At 33.9% G+C, this 16,198-nt stretch overlaps 1 protein-coding gene across 7 annotated transcripts in view; it reads left to right on the top strand.

Annotated features, from left to right (window-relative positions):
- Positions 1-16,198, top strand: part of KMT2E (lysine methyltransferase 2E (inactive)) — a 91,208-nt gene that overhangs the window by 43,459 nt on the left and 31,551 nt on the right. For all 7 annotated transcript variants that reach the window (XR_015162700.1, XR_015162699.1, XR_015162701.1 and 4 more), the window contains 6 exons: positions 241-321; positions 6,424-6,482; positions 7,420-7,592; positions 10,668-10,706; positions 15,111-15,338; positions 15,777-15,907. Coding sequence is in view for 4 of the 7 variants with exons in the window: in XM_086396956.1 (XP_086253082.1) it covers positions 241-321; positions 6,424-6,482; positions 7,420-7,592; positions 10,668-10,706; positions 15,111-15,338; positions 15,777-15,907 (711 nt within the window). In the remaining 3 variants the exon portion in view is untranslated. The remainder of the gene's footprint in view (positions 1-240; positions 322-6,423; positions 6,483-7,419; positions 7,593-10,667; positions 10,707-15,110; positions 15,339-15,776; positions 15,908-16,198) is intronic.

Raw genomic sequence — 16,198 nt, 5'->3', positions numbered from 1 at the left:
TGCTTTAGAAATTTGTATCATGTAGATGATATCCCCTATTTGTCCTCTTACTTTTACATCTCAAAGTTTTATCTTCCCGAGGACATATTTCTATGAATTCTTCACATTACCTTTTATACTACTAAACTCAAAATAGGCACTTATTAAGTGATAGTTAAATAGAATGTCAAATCTTAATTTAAGTATGATTTTAATAATATTTTGTATGTTCTGCTTTTTTTCCCCCCTTCCTTTTTAAAGTGTTTGGCAACATATTGACTGCATGGGGATTGACAGGCAGCATATTCCTGATACATATCTTTGTGAACGTTGTCAACCTAGGTAAGTTGTGCATGTAGTAAAACTGCCAGTAATTTTACCGAGGTAATCTTTAGTTACTAGAAGTTTATATATGAATTCTAGATTAAGCAATTAGTTGATACTGTGTTAATATGGGCTTCATTTTTATGATTTGGGGTTTTGTTTGTTTTCATTCTGACATCCCTAAAATCAGGAAGAATCTTTCCATTGATAATGTGTCATGGTTTATTTTCTATCTAGGGTTTTTAATAATGCATAAAATCCTAGTGCATTTTCTAAGTGACATCTTTTTTCAGTGGACTGCACATTATGTTAAAAAGTTATTACAATGGCCTTCCCTTCTAATACACAGTTTTGTAGGGCTTATACTATTATTCCACCTATTGGCAATAATGTGTTTTCTTGCCGTTTCTTTTTCTGTGTTTTTAAAAAATCTTTTTAAATGGACATTTCAAACCTATATAAAAGTACTGGTATAAGGAACCCACATGTTTCTACCACCCTGCTTCAAAAGTTCTCAATAATCTTTTCATTTACACTGCTGTGAATTTTTCTCCTTCAAGTATTTTAATGCAAATCTCAACTATATTATTCCATTCATATGTATCCGTATATATATTTAAGTATACATATATTTCTGTTTATATATTTCAGTATGTATCGATAAAAGAATTCTTAACAAAAATCTGTAATCACAAAACGATTAGTATACTTGCAACAAAATCTGCTACATTTAACCACTTTTTATTTTTATTTATTTATTTTTTTACTCAAGTCTCAAGTTTTATTAAGATCTTCTATAAACACATCTATTCGCTACTGAAAACTGAAACAGCACATCAAAAAATTTTATTACTATTTAACACACTAATAATGCTCTGGCCAAACCAGACAATGTTATCTTTACATTCCTTCCCAAGTTAATTTGTTTCAAATTCTTGATATTGAGTTTCAACTTCAGGGTTAAGAAACAGGCAATACCTGAGACTTAATTAGTACTTCATGGTGTCAGATCAAAGTGGAATTAGTGTGTATTCAAGTCATTTCAATTCCAAGCTACATATAGATTCCTCATAAGTTAAAACTGTATTAAGGTAGAAAAGAGATGCAAGTGAAAAAGACAGACTTACAATAAATATTATACTTACCTGGCAGGGGAGATACCATGATCACTTTTTATTTTTAAACATTATTTATTTATTTATTTTTGGCTATTCTGGGTCTTCATTGCTGCATAGGCTTTTCTCTAGTTGAGGTGAGCAGAGGCTTCTCTTCAGTTGCAGTGTGGAGGCTTCTTTTGTTGGGAGCACAGGCTCTAGGGCGTCGGGGCTTCAGTAGTTGTGGCACATGAGCTCCGTAGTTGCAGCGCGAGGACTCTGGAACTCAGGCTGAATAGTTGTGGCACATGGGCTTCGTTGCTCTGCAGCTTGTAGGCTCTTCCCAGATCAGAGATCAAACCTGTGTCCTCTGCCTTGGCAGGCGGATTCTTTACCACTGGACCACTAGGGAAGCCCCCATTCATGCTCGTGCTTAGTCGTGTCTGACTCTTTGTGACCCATTGGACTGTAGCCCACCAGTCTCCTCTGTCCATGGGACTCTACAGGCAAGGATACTGGAGTGAGTTGCCATTTCTTTCTCCAGGAAATCTTCCCAACCCAGGAATTGAACCTGAGTCTCCTGTTTTTACTGCATTGCAGGCAGATTCTTTAGCCACTGAGCCCTCAGGAAAGGCCCCAGCCTTTCTTAAAGTATTGATCGTTGATATACATCTCTTTTAAGTCTCTAGTAATCTAAACCTATACTCTTTACCCCACCAACCTCAATCTCCTTTGCAGTTTGTTTCTTTAAGGGAATGAATTGTTTATCCTGGTGAGTTTACCAATTCCATTTTCATGATTTAACAGTTTTCTCTCTATATTTCTGTAAATAGTGTGTGATTAGATTTAGATCCCCCTCCTTTTTTGGGGGTAAGACATAGACATAGACTGTATTCTATCAGGTGACACGTAATATATGAATGGGACCCATAGATAGTCATTTTTAAGATCTATTAATTTATTAGGGGTTGGTTGCAAATTAAGTGATGTGTTAATTCTGTTGCTTATCACTTATTAGCTGGACTGTTTCTGTAGAACTTCCCCGTATTAACTGTTCCGTTCTTTTATATTTTACTGAGGAATGGCAGGATAAATGCTTGTTGATTTGTAGTGTTTATCTGTTTTTAGAATAATGAAAAGAATTTTAAGAAGTCAGGGGTTTAAACATATTGAGTATCAGCATATTGCAGTTATCAGCATGACAAGATATCTCAGGCTTATTTATACTTCTGTGCCCCAAGCTCAGAATAGGTTTTCAAGACCAGAATCTGAGAGCTAGTAATGTTCCTTCCTACTGGTCTTCTCAGTGTTCCTATGTCTTTTTAGTAGACGAAGCTAGTCTACTATAAGTTTTGTCTGTTTATTTTTAAGATAAAATACAGGTGCTTATATTGATAATTGCAATTTAAATTTAGGGATACAGTTGACCCTTGAACAGCATGGATTTGAACTATGCATGCCCACTTATGTGTGAATTTTTTTCAATAGTAAGTACTACAAAACTACACACGCTGCATTTTAGCACCCCTAACCCTCTCATTGTTCAGGGGTCAACTGTACAAGGTTTTCATCTTACTGTTTCTATATTCCATCTGTGTCTCCTTGTATGCTAGTTTTCAACAATGCAGTCAGTAGTGTAATTAGAGTATCACATAATTTTCTCAACTGCTTAATCGCATAGAAGAATATAACAGTTTCAGAGTAACAGTACCAACATTATCACCAACAATATGATTATATAAAAAGTTTATAACTTTTTTCCCCCTTTAGATATTTTCCATAGGGATGTATAGTTAATTTATTGTGTTTAAGTTCTTTTGAAAGAATTTTACTGTTTACACACTACACACTTCAGGCTTTGGTTGTTTTATTTTTGATTTTTTAAAAGTTAACCTTTTCAAGTAATGTAGATTCACATGCATTTGTGAAATAATACAGAGATCCTTTGCGTCCTTTATTCAATTTCTCCCAGTGGTAACATCTTGAAAAACTGTTAATACAATATCACAGGCAGTATACTACATTGGTATAGTCAAGATACAAAAAATTTCAATCACGAAGATCCCTCATGTTGCCTTTCTAGATGTATCCACCTCTTTCCACTCCGATCTTTGACCCTTGGCAACCACTAATCTGTCTATAGTCTATTCCAGTAATTCTGTCATTTAAAGACAGAAATGAAATTACACAATATGTGACCTCTTGGGATTGGCTTTTTTTTTTAACTGAGCAAAATTCCCTGGAAAACCAGCTAATTTGTGGCATCTTATCAGTATTTTGTGGTTTTTTTTTTTCCTTTTTCAGATTAGTGTTATATGGTATATATGTACCAGAGTTTGTTTAACCACCCACTGAAGGACATTTGGGTCATTTCCACTTTTTTGGCTATTACAAATAAAGTTGCTGTGAACATTTGTGTACAGGTTGGGGTGTGAACCTAAGGTTTGCTTGCTCTGGTATATGCCCAAGAGTGCAGTTGCTTGATCATTTGGTAGTTGCATGTTTGCTGTTGTTGTTTAGTTGCTCAGTCGTGTCCAGCTCTTTTACGACCCTGGACTGTATCCCATCAGGCTCCTTTGTCCATGGGATTTCCCAGACAAGAACCCTGGAGTGGATTGCTATTTCCTTCTCCAGGGGATCTTCCCAACCCAGGGACTGAAACCCCATCTCCTTCACTGCGGGAGAGTTCTTTACCACTGGGCCACTTGCAAAGCCCCAGTTGCATGTTTAGTTTTATAAGAAATTGTCACGTTGTCATGCAGCAGAAACCAGCACAACATTGTAAAACAGATATCCTCCAATTAAAAATAACTTTTCAAAAAAGTGTCAAATTATTTTGCAGAGTAGTTGTATCAGTTTACTTCCTATGAGAAATGGATGAGTAATAATTTTAAAGAATTACTTTTTATATCTTACTTGTATAGTCATATGCTTATTTAGTTATGTAAGAAGTAGTCCCATCATTCCTGTTCCTTTGACTTTGAAAGTAACAGTTTTTAAAAAAATCAATTATTCCTTCCAATTTTTGTTATACTAGAAATAGATATGCACACGGTGGTGGTTTAGTCACTAAGTCATGTCCAACTCTTGTGATCTCATGGACTGTAGCCCACCAGGCTCCTCTGTCCATGGGATTTCCCAGGCAAGAATACTGAATTGGGTTGCCATTTCCTTCTCCAGGGGATCTTCCTGACACAGGGATCAAACCCAGGTCTGTTGCATTGTAGGCGGATTCTTTACCCACTGGGCCACCAGGGAAGTACGGATATGAACATGTATATTTGTATTCCCCTCCTTACTTAGATAAGCAGTGGCACATAGAGTTTTTGCCACAGTAGTCTTTTGTCTTAAAAATTTGTTCTGAAGATCACTTCATGTTAATAATATAGAAATTAACTTCTTCCTATAACTCAAGATGCTCCATCTTTTACATGTTGTATACTTTAGCCCTTTGAGTGGACCTTTGAGTTGTTTCCAGTCTTTTGTAATTGCAAATAGAAGTGAGATTGTTCAGTAAAAGGGTAAGTGTATGTGTAAAATTTTGTCTGATACCACCAAATTCCCCTCCAGTAGGAACTGTTCAATTTTGAATCTCCACCAGTCATGGATAAGCGTGCCTATTTTCCCCCGCCTCACAACAGAGTTTTTGATAGACTTGGATTTTTGCTGATTTAACTAAATGAGAAATGGTAATCTCACTGTGATACTTTTCATTGCTTATGAGTGAGGTTTTTCTATGTGACTTTGTTTCACCTTTAATAGTTACTAGCCTTTTGCCAGAGGAGAAGGCAATGGCACCCTACTCTAGTACTCTTGCCTGGAGAGTCCCATGCATGGAGGAGCCTGGTGGGCTGCAGTCCATGGGGTCGCTAGGAGTCGGACACGACTGAGCGACTTCACTTTCACTTTTCACTTTCATGCATTGGAGAAGGAAATGGCAACTCACTCCAGTGTTCTTGCCTGGAGAATCCCAGGGACGGGGGAGCCTGGTGGGCTGCCGTCTCTGGGGTCACACAGAGTCGGACACGACTGAAGTGACTTAGCAGCAGCAGCAGCAGCCTTTTGCCAGAGAGTTTTTTTTTTTTTTTTTTAACAGACTCTTTTATTTTTAATCATGAGGTAAATATCTACTGATGAATTCAGTAAGAGTTAGTTAAAAACTGACCATTAATGAGGATAGTCACGTCAGCAATAACTGGCTGTCATTCTGTGATAACTAGAGTTATCAGTAATGCTAGGATAGTTTTGACCTACTAGACATTAAGGCAAGTCTGAGTAGCAGGTACTTCAGTCTAAAGCCCTTATTCTCCCAAATAACTGTATCTAGGTATCTGACCTTTAGACTAATAAGTTTAGACAGGGAAAACGTTGCAAGGGTGGTGAGGGGGGCAAATAAAACAATTACTATGGATGTTCTAGTTCATGAGTGGAGGCTGGAACAGGTTAATAAAATATTTTAGTTGTTAAATATTTAGTGTTTATCATTTCAAAAATGGAAATAATTTAGGCAAATAGTAATTATTTAGTGTTTATCATTTCAAAAATGGAAATAATTTAGGCAGATAGTAATAGTGCAATAATTATATTACCATTTCCCCCTAAACTTCTGCTTTTAAATATTCAGTTTGGGAAAAAGTAGGGCTTCCCTGGTGGCTCAGATGGTAAAGAATCAGCCTGCAATAACGGAGACCTGTGTTCAGTCCCAGAATTGGGAAGATCCCTTGGGGGAGGGCATGGCAACTCACTCCAGTATTCTTGCCTGGAGAATCCCCAAGGACGGAGGAGTCTGGTTTTCTAAGTAAAAAATTGTTTTCTTAACACAACAGAGTCAGTTAATTGGCATCTACTGCTAATTATGCTAATCAAATCTAAACTGCAAGGCAAGTGATAGTACACATAATTTATGTTGTTCGTTTTTCAATAAGAATACTAGAGAAATCATAAAGTTTTTATCACATTTAAAACAGATCTGCTTTGTATCTAAGTTTATGAAAGCTTGATAAATATGTTAATATTTTAATTATAGGAGTTTGGATAAAGAGAGGGCGGTGCTACTACAACGCCGGAAAAGGGAAAATATGTCAGGTAGGTAAAAAGGATCTATAGTAAATGAACTTTAGTATGACTGAGAGAATAAGTGCCCTGCGTGTTTTTAGTCAGATATAAACCCCTGGCTAATGAACATTGGTTATATGTATAATTTACTATCTCAGGTATACATTTTAAATATTCTTTTTTATAGATTTTATAGAACAGTAGTATTTAGTTTAGAATATATGGAAAACAAAATTAAAATTTAAAATCATGTTTTCGTGCACATAGATAACCTTTTGGTTTAAAGAAGTAAAATATGTTTGTTCTTTAGAAAGATGGCGATCCATTAGTTGATCACGTGGAATAGTATATATTTTATTTTTAGGAATAGGATTTAAAGGTGTAACATATGCTAAACTTTCACTGCGGCTTTTAAAACATGTTGACACCAATACAAGTGGTTTTGAATAATGATAAGTTTTTTGAATTGTTTGAATATTTAAATTGTTTCTAGCATTTTTGTTTTGTCTTGTTTTTGTTATTACAAATAGGAAGGTCAGTGAAACCCTTTTAGATAGTGTTTTTTGTTTTTTTTGTACGTGTCCCATTTTATCTTTGGATAGATCCCTAGATATGGGGTTGCTGGGTGAAAAGGGTAAGTGTATATAGAAATTTGCTAGATATGGCTCAGTTAATTCCCCTTCATAAAGAAGTTTTAATTACAGACACTGGCAATGTTTGTAGGTGTCTGTTTCCCATGGTCACACCATCTGAGTACCTTGTCAGATTTTGTATCCTTTCTAGATTAATGTATAAGAAATATATTTGTAATTTGCATTTAAATGTGTCTTACTATGAGTGAGGAAGTGGGGGAAAAACTTTTATTCTTCAGAAAGATAGAGACATAATAGTTTGTTATGTAGAATGTTATTTTATTGTTTGAAATAGAAATATTATTTGTGCAATAATTTTTATTTTGTCTTGGAAGATGGTGATACCAGTGCAACTGAGAGTGGTGATGAGGTTCCTGTGGAATTATATACTGCATTTCAGCATACCCCAACATCGATTACTTTAACTGCTTCAAGGGTTTCTAAGGTTAATGATAAAAGAAGGAAAAAAAGTGGGGAGAAAGAACAAAATATTTCAAAATGTAAAAAAGTAAGTTTTTTCTGTTATGAAGATGACTAGAAGGGAAGTGACAGTTTTACAGGAAAGACAGGAGAATTATGGATAGTATTAATAGCTAGAAAAGGTAGCAGGATCTAAGTTTAATTAAAAAAACATTAAAAATTTTTAATGTGTTTTATAGATTGAAATGGAGTGGAGAAAAATGTTTGCAAACTGCTTTGAAATCATCACTGTGATGAGACTAGTTATAAAAATGCAAAAGATAAAGTAAGATTTAGTGAAGGTTGCTGTTCTATAAAACAGAAATAAGAGTGCTAAATTTTTAGTAGCTTATAAATGGGTAGAGGTTTGTAGCTGTTTGTTTCTGAATCATGTTTAATCATTTTAATAAGGCTACATACACATTTGTTGAGTTTCTTACTATCTAGATTTTTCTCACTTAAATTTTTGTATTAAAATACAGAAAACTGTAAAGAGTGAAATTATACCTAGATATAAAATGAAGTTTTACCCCCAGAAAACGTTGTTTTTTTTGGAGTAATTCTTCATGATATTTGATTACTTAATAGGCAGCATGTACTTTTAAATACATTTTTCCATTTTCTAATTTCACCTTCCTATTTAAAGTAAGTCTTGATGCTAATAGTCTTCATGTATATGTCTCTCTAATTTTGCTTCTGTATACAACTATAACCAAATTCTACCTCTGTTTTCTGACATGTTATCTTTACTTACACTGTTCCCTTCATTACTAGACTATTCTTTTCTCCATCTTTATCTTTTAAACTCCTATTCTACTTTGAGGCCCATCTGAAGCACTTCTTTTTCAATGAAATTTGCTTTTCTCCTATCAAATATGATCATCTTTCTTTGTATTTCACCATAGCACTTGAACCTGTTGTTATAGCACTTAATCACATTCTGCTTTATTTCATTGTTACTTTCCTCATCTCAGAGTGTAATGTACAGAGGAAGAGATCATCTATTAAGTGCATTTTACAATTTAGGAAGTCATGTTTAGGTATTAACGGTTTTTTTCTCTCATGTTGAGTTAGTAATACTTCATAAGGATTAGGAAAAAAAAAAATCTAAGAACTGGGCGTAAAGATCTAGTTTGCTTTGCTGTTATGTTTTTACTACTGTTGGGGCAGTATGTAGTTAAAAATACATAGCAAAAAGATGCATCTAATTTTGCTTTTTATTCAACCTGTTGTTGTGGCTGATTGTTAAAAATGTGAATGGAGTTCACAGTGGACATTCTGGACAGACGACTTTTTAAAAATACTCATAAACACCTAGTAAGGTGTTGCTGGTTGCTGTTTTAGCAATTCAGAGCTTTGACATAAAATGTTAACACTGTTAAAGACATAGATTGTGTATTGTGACCCATATATTAGGAGTTTTAAAACTTTATTGTTAAAATTTTCCAGTTTTACTTGAATTTTTTAAACTTGATATTTTTTCATAAAATGATTGTCAGCACATATTAACTTATGAATGTTCTTTTATTATTTTCTTTCAGTGTTTCCTCTGTAAACCAAACTTGTATCTTCTTTCATCATACTTCAGATTTTTCTTTTGTTTCAGCTGCACAGCCATTATGCAGGTTTAAAATCTGTAAATCATCTTCAGTCTTTGATATTCACTATTGATTTTTCCTTTGGAATGTCTCTTCTCTGTTTTCTTATTTTTCTTCATTTTTGCTTCTACAAACCCAGTATGCCCTGATAGTAGTATAGTAATACGTTCTTTAATTTCTCCAGCTTTATCCTCTTTCCACTTCAGTCACTCTGCACTTGGTTATGACATTTTCTGCAAATATTGTTTTATATCACTTCTCTGCATGCTAAGTCACTTCAGTTGTGTCCAAGTCTTTGCAACCCTATGGACCATAGTCTGCCAGACTCCTCTGTCCATGGGATTTCCCAGGCAAGAATACTGGAGTGGGTTGTCATTTCCTTCTCCAGGGGATCTTCTCAAGCCAGGGATCAAACCCATGTCTCTTATGCCCCTTGCGTTGGCAGGCGGGTTCTTAGCGTCACCTGGGAAGCCCTTCCCTGTTGAGAGGTATTTCATAGATTCCTCCATCATAATGAAGAACTTAAAGTATTTAAGCCAGAATCTTAAAATCTGACTGACTTTCATGACCTAATTTTACATTTTTTTAACCAGTCTTATGTCATACTGTTTTTAGTAGGTACAAGTGTGGTATGCTAGTTTTTTTTTTTTTTTAATGCAACATATTTTTGCTTATTGCATGCCTTCTTTCTTATTTCTTTAGTACCAGAATTGTGTTCAGTTTCCCACATGGCTGAACAAATCCATTTTCTGTGTTCCTGGTTCTTTTTCCATATTTTATGTGAAGATTCTTTGCTGCTCTTACTGCTGCTGCTTCTCTTCCTCCTCCTCCTCTCTTTTAACAAAACTTGCTCTCTTCCAACAGACAGTCTACACACAAACTTGGAACTTAAATTTGGAACTATAGTGCTTACTCTAGGTTTAATGTTTGTTAATCTCTTTAAATACAGAGTTAATCTCTCTAAATATACTCACTTTGTGGAGTGGAGTGGTGAAGTGAGTCTTAAATTCCACTTTAGAATGTGGCAGAATAGAGAGTTCCCATTAAATATTTGTTAAGTACAATTCTGTTTACCACATTGTTTATTATTTGAGTCCCAATAGGTGCTCAAATACTACTTGCTAGTTGACCTAGAAAATTAAAGTAATAACAAAATTGTTTTATCCCCACGCCAAATCTTGGCTCATGATTTAAAACTTCTATAATATTTTTAATACCTTCCAACTTTTATCAGGTGTTTTTCCATGATTGTATTTTAATATTGAGCAAATAGAAAATTTAGACATTTTCTTAGCATTATATGCATACATATTTTCATGTTTTTGCATTGTCTGTATTTATTTTTTAATAGTTTAGTGTTCTAGTAGATGATTTTACTTCAGTATTCCCTTAGTTCTGACTATATTGGTTTTTACCATATTTTGTGTAATTTATGCAATTTCAAAAAAAAGCTTGAGTGAGATCATTCTTAAATATTAATTTATCCAGTTTTTAAAGATCTAACTCAGAATTCTGTGTTATTTCAGGCCTTTCGTGAAGGATCTAGGAAATCATCAAGAGTTAAGGTAAACACATTGAATCTAAGCCCTTACTATCAATTGTCAAGTATCTAACAACTTACTAAGTGGTTGCTTGGTCATAATCTTTCATTAATGCTCTCTGCATTCTGTGTCATTTCATTGCTTATTATCTTTATGAAATAAAGTGGGAAGAAGTGGGACCATAGAGAATTCTAATTGGATTAATATATACCATTCTTGGAGTTTATTAACACTGTTAATATTAAACAAGAGGAGATAACATAAATGATTTCTAATATTGATTCATTTTTCATTTATCATTGTATTCCATGTCTCTAGTGCCACTTTTTATAGTATACTAGACATATAAATGCAAAATCACACTTGAAATTTGAAATTTTGCTCTTCTACATAGTTTGAATTCTAGGGATTTAGTCAAGTCAGTAGTTATAAAATACTTTGAAATCACCATAGACTCACCATGTAAGTACAAACTTGTTACTTGTACCTTGAATAATTAGTATACATCCTTAATTTTGTAGATGCCAGGATTGCTGAGAGAAGCAAGCCCTGCCCCTCAAACCCCAACCCTCCCACCCTCCTCCAACTCTGCCTTCCCTTAAAAGATAGGTTTGTGTTGGATGATACAGATCAGCTACACAGTGTTACTCTTAGGTTTCTAGGATAGGTAGTAAAGGAGAATAAGTGTCTCAAGTTGGCAGATATTAAAATGGGATGTGGGAATAATATTAAAATGTATCTGTTGTCCCCATAGTATAAAGTATAATAATTAATTATCCCACATTCCTGAAAAACAGATCATTAAGTAGCTGTCAAATGATTATTCTTTCTAAGAATGTTAATACATGGTGTTGTTCAACATACTGCAAGTCCAAAGTCTTATAAAATGTTCTTTATATGTTAAAGTTGGGTATTTTATGTTTACCATGTTAAATTTGTATTTATGGTATTTTTTATGATGCCAGAGTAAAGAGATCTGGAAAAGGGTTTTATATTAAACTCTTGGATCTATTGATCCTTCAGTGGTTTTCCTTTCTTTCCATTTTATCTAATCTGAATATCAGACTTAATGAGGAAGGAGCATCTTTACTTAACTGAAATATGTTTTCATTTATTGTGTAAGGAAGTGACTAAGAAATTAAAACTTTAAAAATGCTTTGTGCATCTTTGAAAATCTTTTCCTTTTCAAGGAAGATGTCTGTTTATGATCATAACATTTCCAGTAAGTGATTCTGTCATACATGAAAGAAGTTCAAGAGATACAGAAGAGCTCTGATCCACTTCTGTAGAGGAATTTTTTGTTTTGTTTTTTTTAAAAGGGAAACAGAAAAGAAAATTTAAATGGACTAGATTTCTTTAATAAAGGTGATAAAAATCTTAATATGTAGTGTCATGTAAGAGAAAGACAGATATCATTGTTATCACATATGGAATCTAAACAATATGAATAAATACAACAAAATGGAAACAGACTTACAGAGAACAAACACATGGTTACCAGTGGGAGAAGAGGGGATAAGGGTAAGATGAGGATTAGAGGATTAAGAGTTACAAACTACTGTGTATGGAATAAATAATCTACAAGGATAATAAGAAGCACAGGGGATATAGCCACTATTATATAATAACTTTAAGTGAAGTATAATCTATACAAATTTTGAACCACTGACATACACCTCAAACTAATATAATATTGTAAATCAACTGTACCTCTATGAATAAATAATGGGTAGTTAAAAAAAAGTGCTTGTAGACTTGTCTATATAATATATGAAAAACATTTTTGTATTACATAAACTATATTCACTGTGAAAAACTCTGAAAAATAAATAAAAATAAAGGCCAAAATATGTAATGTTTCATATTTGTATAAAAATCTATTTATCAAGTGATCAATTATTAATGTGGAATACGTGAGCCCATAAAATATCAATTAGTAAAATAAACCTACTCCTATCAAGTAGCTGGACAACTTACTATAGTTTGTTTCATTATAGAGGAGATACTTTTTGTGATAGTTTACTTACTTATACGTAAGGTGGACTGATGGTAAATTTTAGTTAAGTGTTAACTGTACACATGTACATGTTTAACAGCATATATAAAAATTTTCTTGAAATCTTTACGTGATTTTAAGATTTCATACTTACATCAAGTTGTACACATTATGGAAATTATCTTCTCATAAAGATGTTTAGTTCTGTAGAAATCAGAACAGCATTTACAAACAGCTTAATTGAAACTTTGTGTTAAGTCCATTATAAATTCACTATAAATTTGAATTATACTATCAGTAAGATACAATATATGTTTTTGTTATCTGCATTAATTCATTTTCATCCTGAGATTACAAATAACTGAGGGAGTCTGGCTTTAATAAATTTTAAAAATATGTGGTAATTATGCCTTTCTATAAATTTTATTCCAGCGAGAAAAGGGATTCCCTTTTTGTTTCATAAAACCTATTGAGAGGTTGTAACTTTTCACTACTTTGCATTTAGCATCCTTTTTTTTTTGTATTGGAGTATTGTTTTACTGTGGTGTGCTTCTGCTATACAGCAAAGTGAATCAGTTTTACATATACATATATACACTCTTTTTTAGATTCTTTTCCCATATAGGTCATTAGTATTGAGTAGAGTTCCCAGAGTATTGAATATTGAATAGGTCCTTCTTAGTTATCTATTTTATATTAGTATATATGTCAATCCCAATCTTGCAATTTATTCCTCCCCTGACCCTTTCACCCTTGGTAACCATAAATTTGTTTTCTGCATCTGTGACTCTATTTCTGTTTTATAAATAAATTCATTTGTACCATTTTTTAAGATTCCACATATAAGTGATATCATCATAATTGTCTTTCTCTTTTTTGCTCAGTCTGACAGTCTCTCCATCCATCCATGTTGCTGCAAATGGCATTATATTTTGTTATTTTTAGGGCTGAGTAATGTTTCATTTAATATATGTACCACATCTTCTTTATCCATTCATTTGTAGATAGACATTTAGGTTGTCCATTCCTGGATATTGTGTATAGTGCTGCAGTGAACAATGGGGTGCCTGTATCTTTTTGGATTATGGTTTTCTCTGGACATATGCCCAGGAGTGGGACTGCTGAATCGTATGGTAGCTCTATTTTTACTTTTTACAGAATGTCCATACTATTCTCAATAGCGGCTGTAGTAATTACATCTCCACCAACAGGATTGGAGGATTCCGTTTTCTCCACACCCTGTCCAGCATTTATTGTTTGTAGACTTTTTGACTATGGCCTTTCAGACCAGTGTGAGGTGATAACCTCATTTGATTTGCATTTCTCTAATGATTAGTGATGTTGAACATCTTTTCACGTTCTTTTTGGCCATCTGTATGTCTTCTTTGGAGAAATGTCTATTTAGATCTTCTGCCCATTTTTTATTTTTATTTTTTTCAATTGAGCTGCATAAGCTGTTTGTTTATTTTGGAGATTAATCCCTTGTCAGTCACTTCATTTGTTAAGTATTTTCTCCCATTCTATAGGTTGTCTTTTTTATTTTGTTTATGGTTTTCTTTGGTGTGCAAAAGCATTTAAATTCAGTTAGGTTCAGTTTTTAAAATTTTCATTACTTTAGGAGGTGGATCAAAAAAGATACTGCTGTGGTGTAGCATTTAGCATTCTTAAGGAAATGGCAACCCACTCCAGTATTCTTGCCTGGAGAATCCCATGGACGGAGGAGCTTGGTGGGCTACAGTCCGTGGGTCGCAAAGAGTCGGACACGACTGAGTGACTTCACTTTCACTTTTCTTTCACTTTCAAACCTTTTAAAAGGGGATATGGAGGGGGGCAAGCACTTAAGCTTAAAGGTCCTTGGTCCCACTGTGTGAGACATTTTATTCTCATGTAAAATTTATCATGTGGACAGTTCATTACAGATCTTGGAATTACACAAAATTAAGGTATCAGAGTATATTTTTGTTACAAACACGGTAAAAGTTGAAGTATTATATCAGAAAATAAGTTTATACTTAATATGCAATATGTATAGTTTACGTATAATTGCAAATTTTTTTTCTGGTTAAATACAACTGTGAGCGTACACTAGATATTGGTAGATTCAAAAAAGTATTTCGTATACTGTCTTTTTTAAACCGTAGACTGTTTTGGGTTGTTGCAGTTTTATTGATAGCTCCAATTTGGCTACAGTAGTAAAAAGTTTCTGCTGTTCAGATTAACTCCCCTTCCTTCAGTTTTCCAAGTCGTGTGTCTGCCATCAGTATAAAATGTAGTAAGCTGCTCACTTGTGGGTTTTTTTTCCCCACTGGGACCTACTTAGAAAGCCTATCATTATTTCTAGTTTATATTCTTTTATATAGATTGTCTTAGTGTGTGTGTGTGTATAAATACTTAAAATCTAGATATTAATGCTCAGTTTGCTGTGATTTTAGGGCTCAGCTCCGGAGATTGATCCTTCATCTGATGTTTCAAATTTTGGATGGGAGACAAAAATCAAAGCATGGATGGATCAATATGAAGAGGCAAATAATAACCAATATAGTGAGAGTGTTCAGAGGGAGGCACAAAGAATAGCTCTGAGATTGGGCAATGGAAATGACAAAAAAGAGATTAAATCAGATTTGAATACCAACAATTTGATCTTCAAACCCCCTGTAGAGGTAAATATATCATTTGCCAAAAGATGATAGAACAAAAATGTTTTTCTACTGTGTATTTTAAGTACTTAGACTGAATGCAGTCTGGTTTTATATTATTTATTTATTTAGGTTGTGCTGGGTCTTCATTGCTGCGCACAGGCTTTCTCTAGTTGCAGCAAGCAGGGGTTACTCTGCATTGCAGTGCTCAAAGAGAAACTATTGCGGTGGTTTCTGTTAGTGCTGAGCACAGACTCCAGGCAAGCGGGCTCCAGTATTTGCAGTACATGGGCTCAGTGGTTGTGGTTCATGGGCTTAGTTGCTCCAAGGCATGTGGAATCTTCCCAGACTTGGGACTGAACCGTGTCCCTTGCACTGGTAGGCAAATTGTTACCCACTGTACCACCAGGAAAGTCCAGAAGCAATCTGGTTTAGTTAATCTCAACTTTTCTCCCATTGTAGAGCCATATACAAAAAAATAAGAAGATTCTGAAATCTGCAAAAGATTTGCCTCCTGATGCACTTATCATTGAATACAGAGGGAAGTTTATGTTGAGAGAGCAGTTTGAAGCAAATGGATATTTCTTTAAGAGGTATATTTATTTTCCCATATTAGTTTTCTATAGTTAAGTATTGAATTTTTGACTAATTTAACTATAATGTGTATTTTGTTCTCTAATCATTTTAATATTTAAAACTATAGTGTGGTTGAACAGTGACTGATGATAACTTTTGAACCATGATAAAATATAACAACAAAAAAGATGCAGATGCATTCCTTAGAATCTTACCCATCCTATTTTGTTGACAGTCTTAAAACAATCTACTTAAAGATAAACTGTAGCAGTATAGTATAATGAAAATCTCTGATTACCTGATGTTAT

Source organism: Bos grunniens, chromosome 4 (genome assembly GCF_055505025.1).
Source record: "Bos grunniens cultivar Pamir isolate PY7600 chromosome 4, Bosgru_T2T1.0, whole genome shotgun sequence".
NCBI classification, from domain to species: domain Eukaryota; kingdom Metazoa; phylum Chordata; class Mammalia; order Artiodactyla; family Bovidae; genus Bos; species Bos grunniens.
This window is presented reverse-complemented; position numbering and strand designations above follow the sequence as displayed.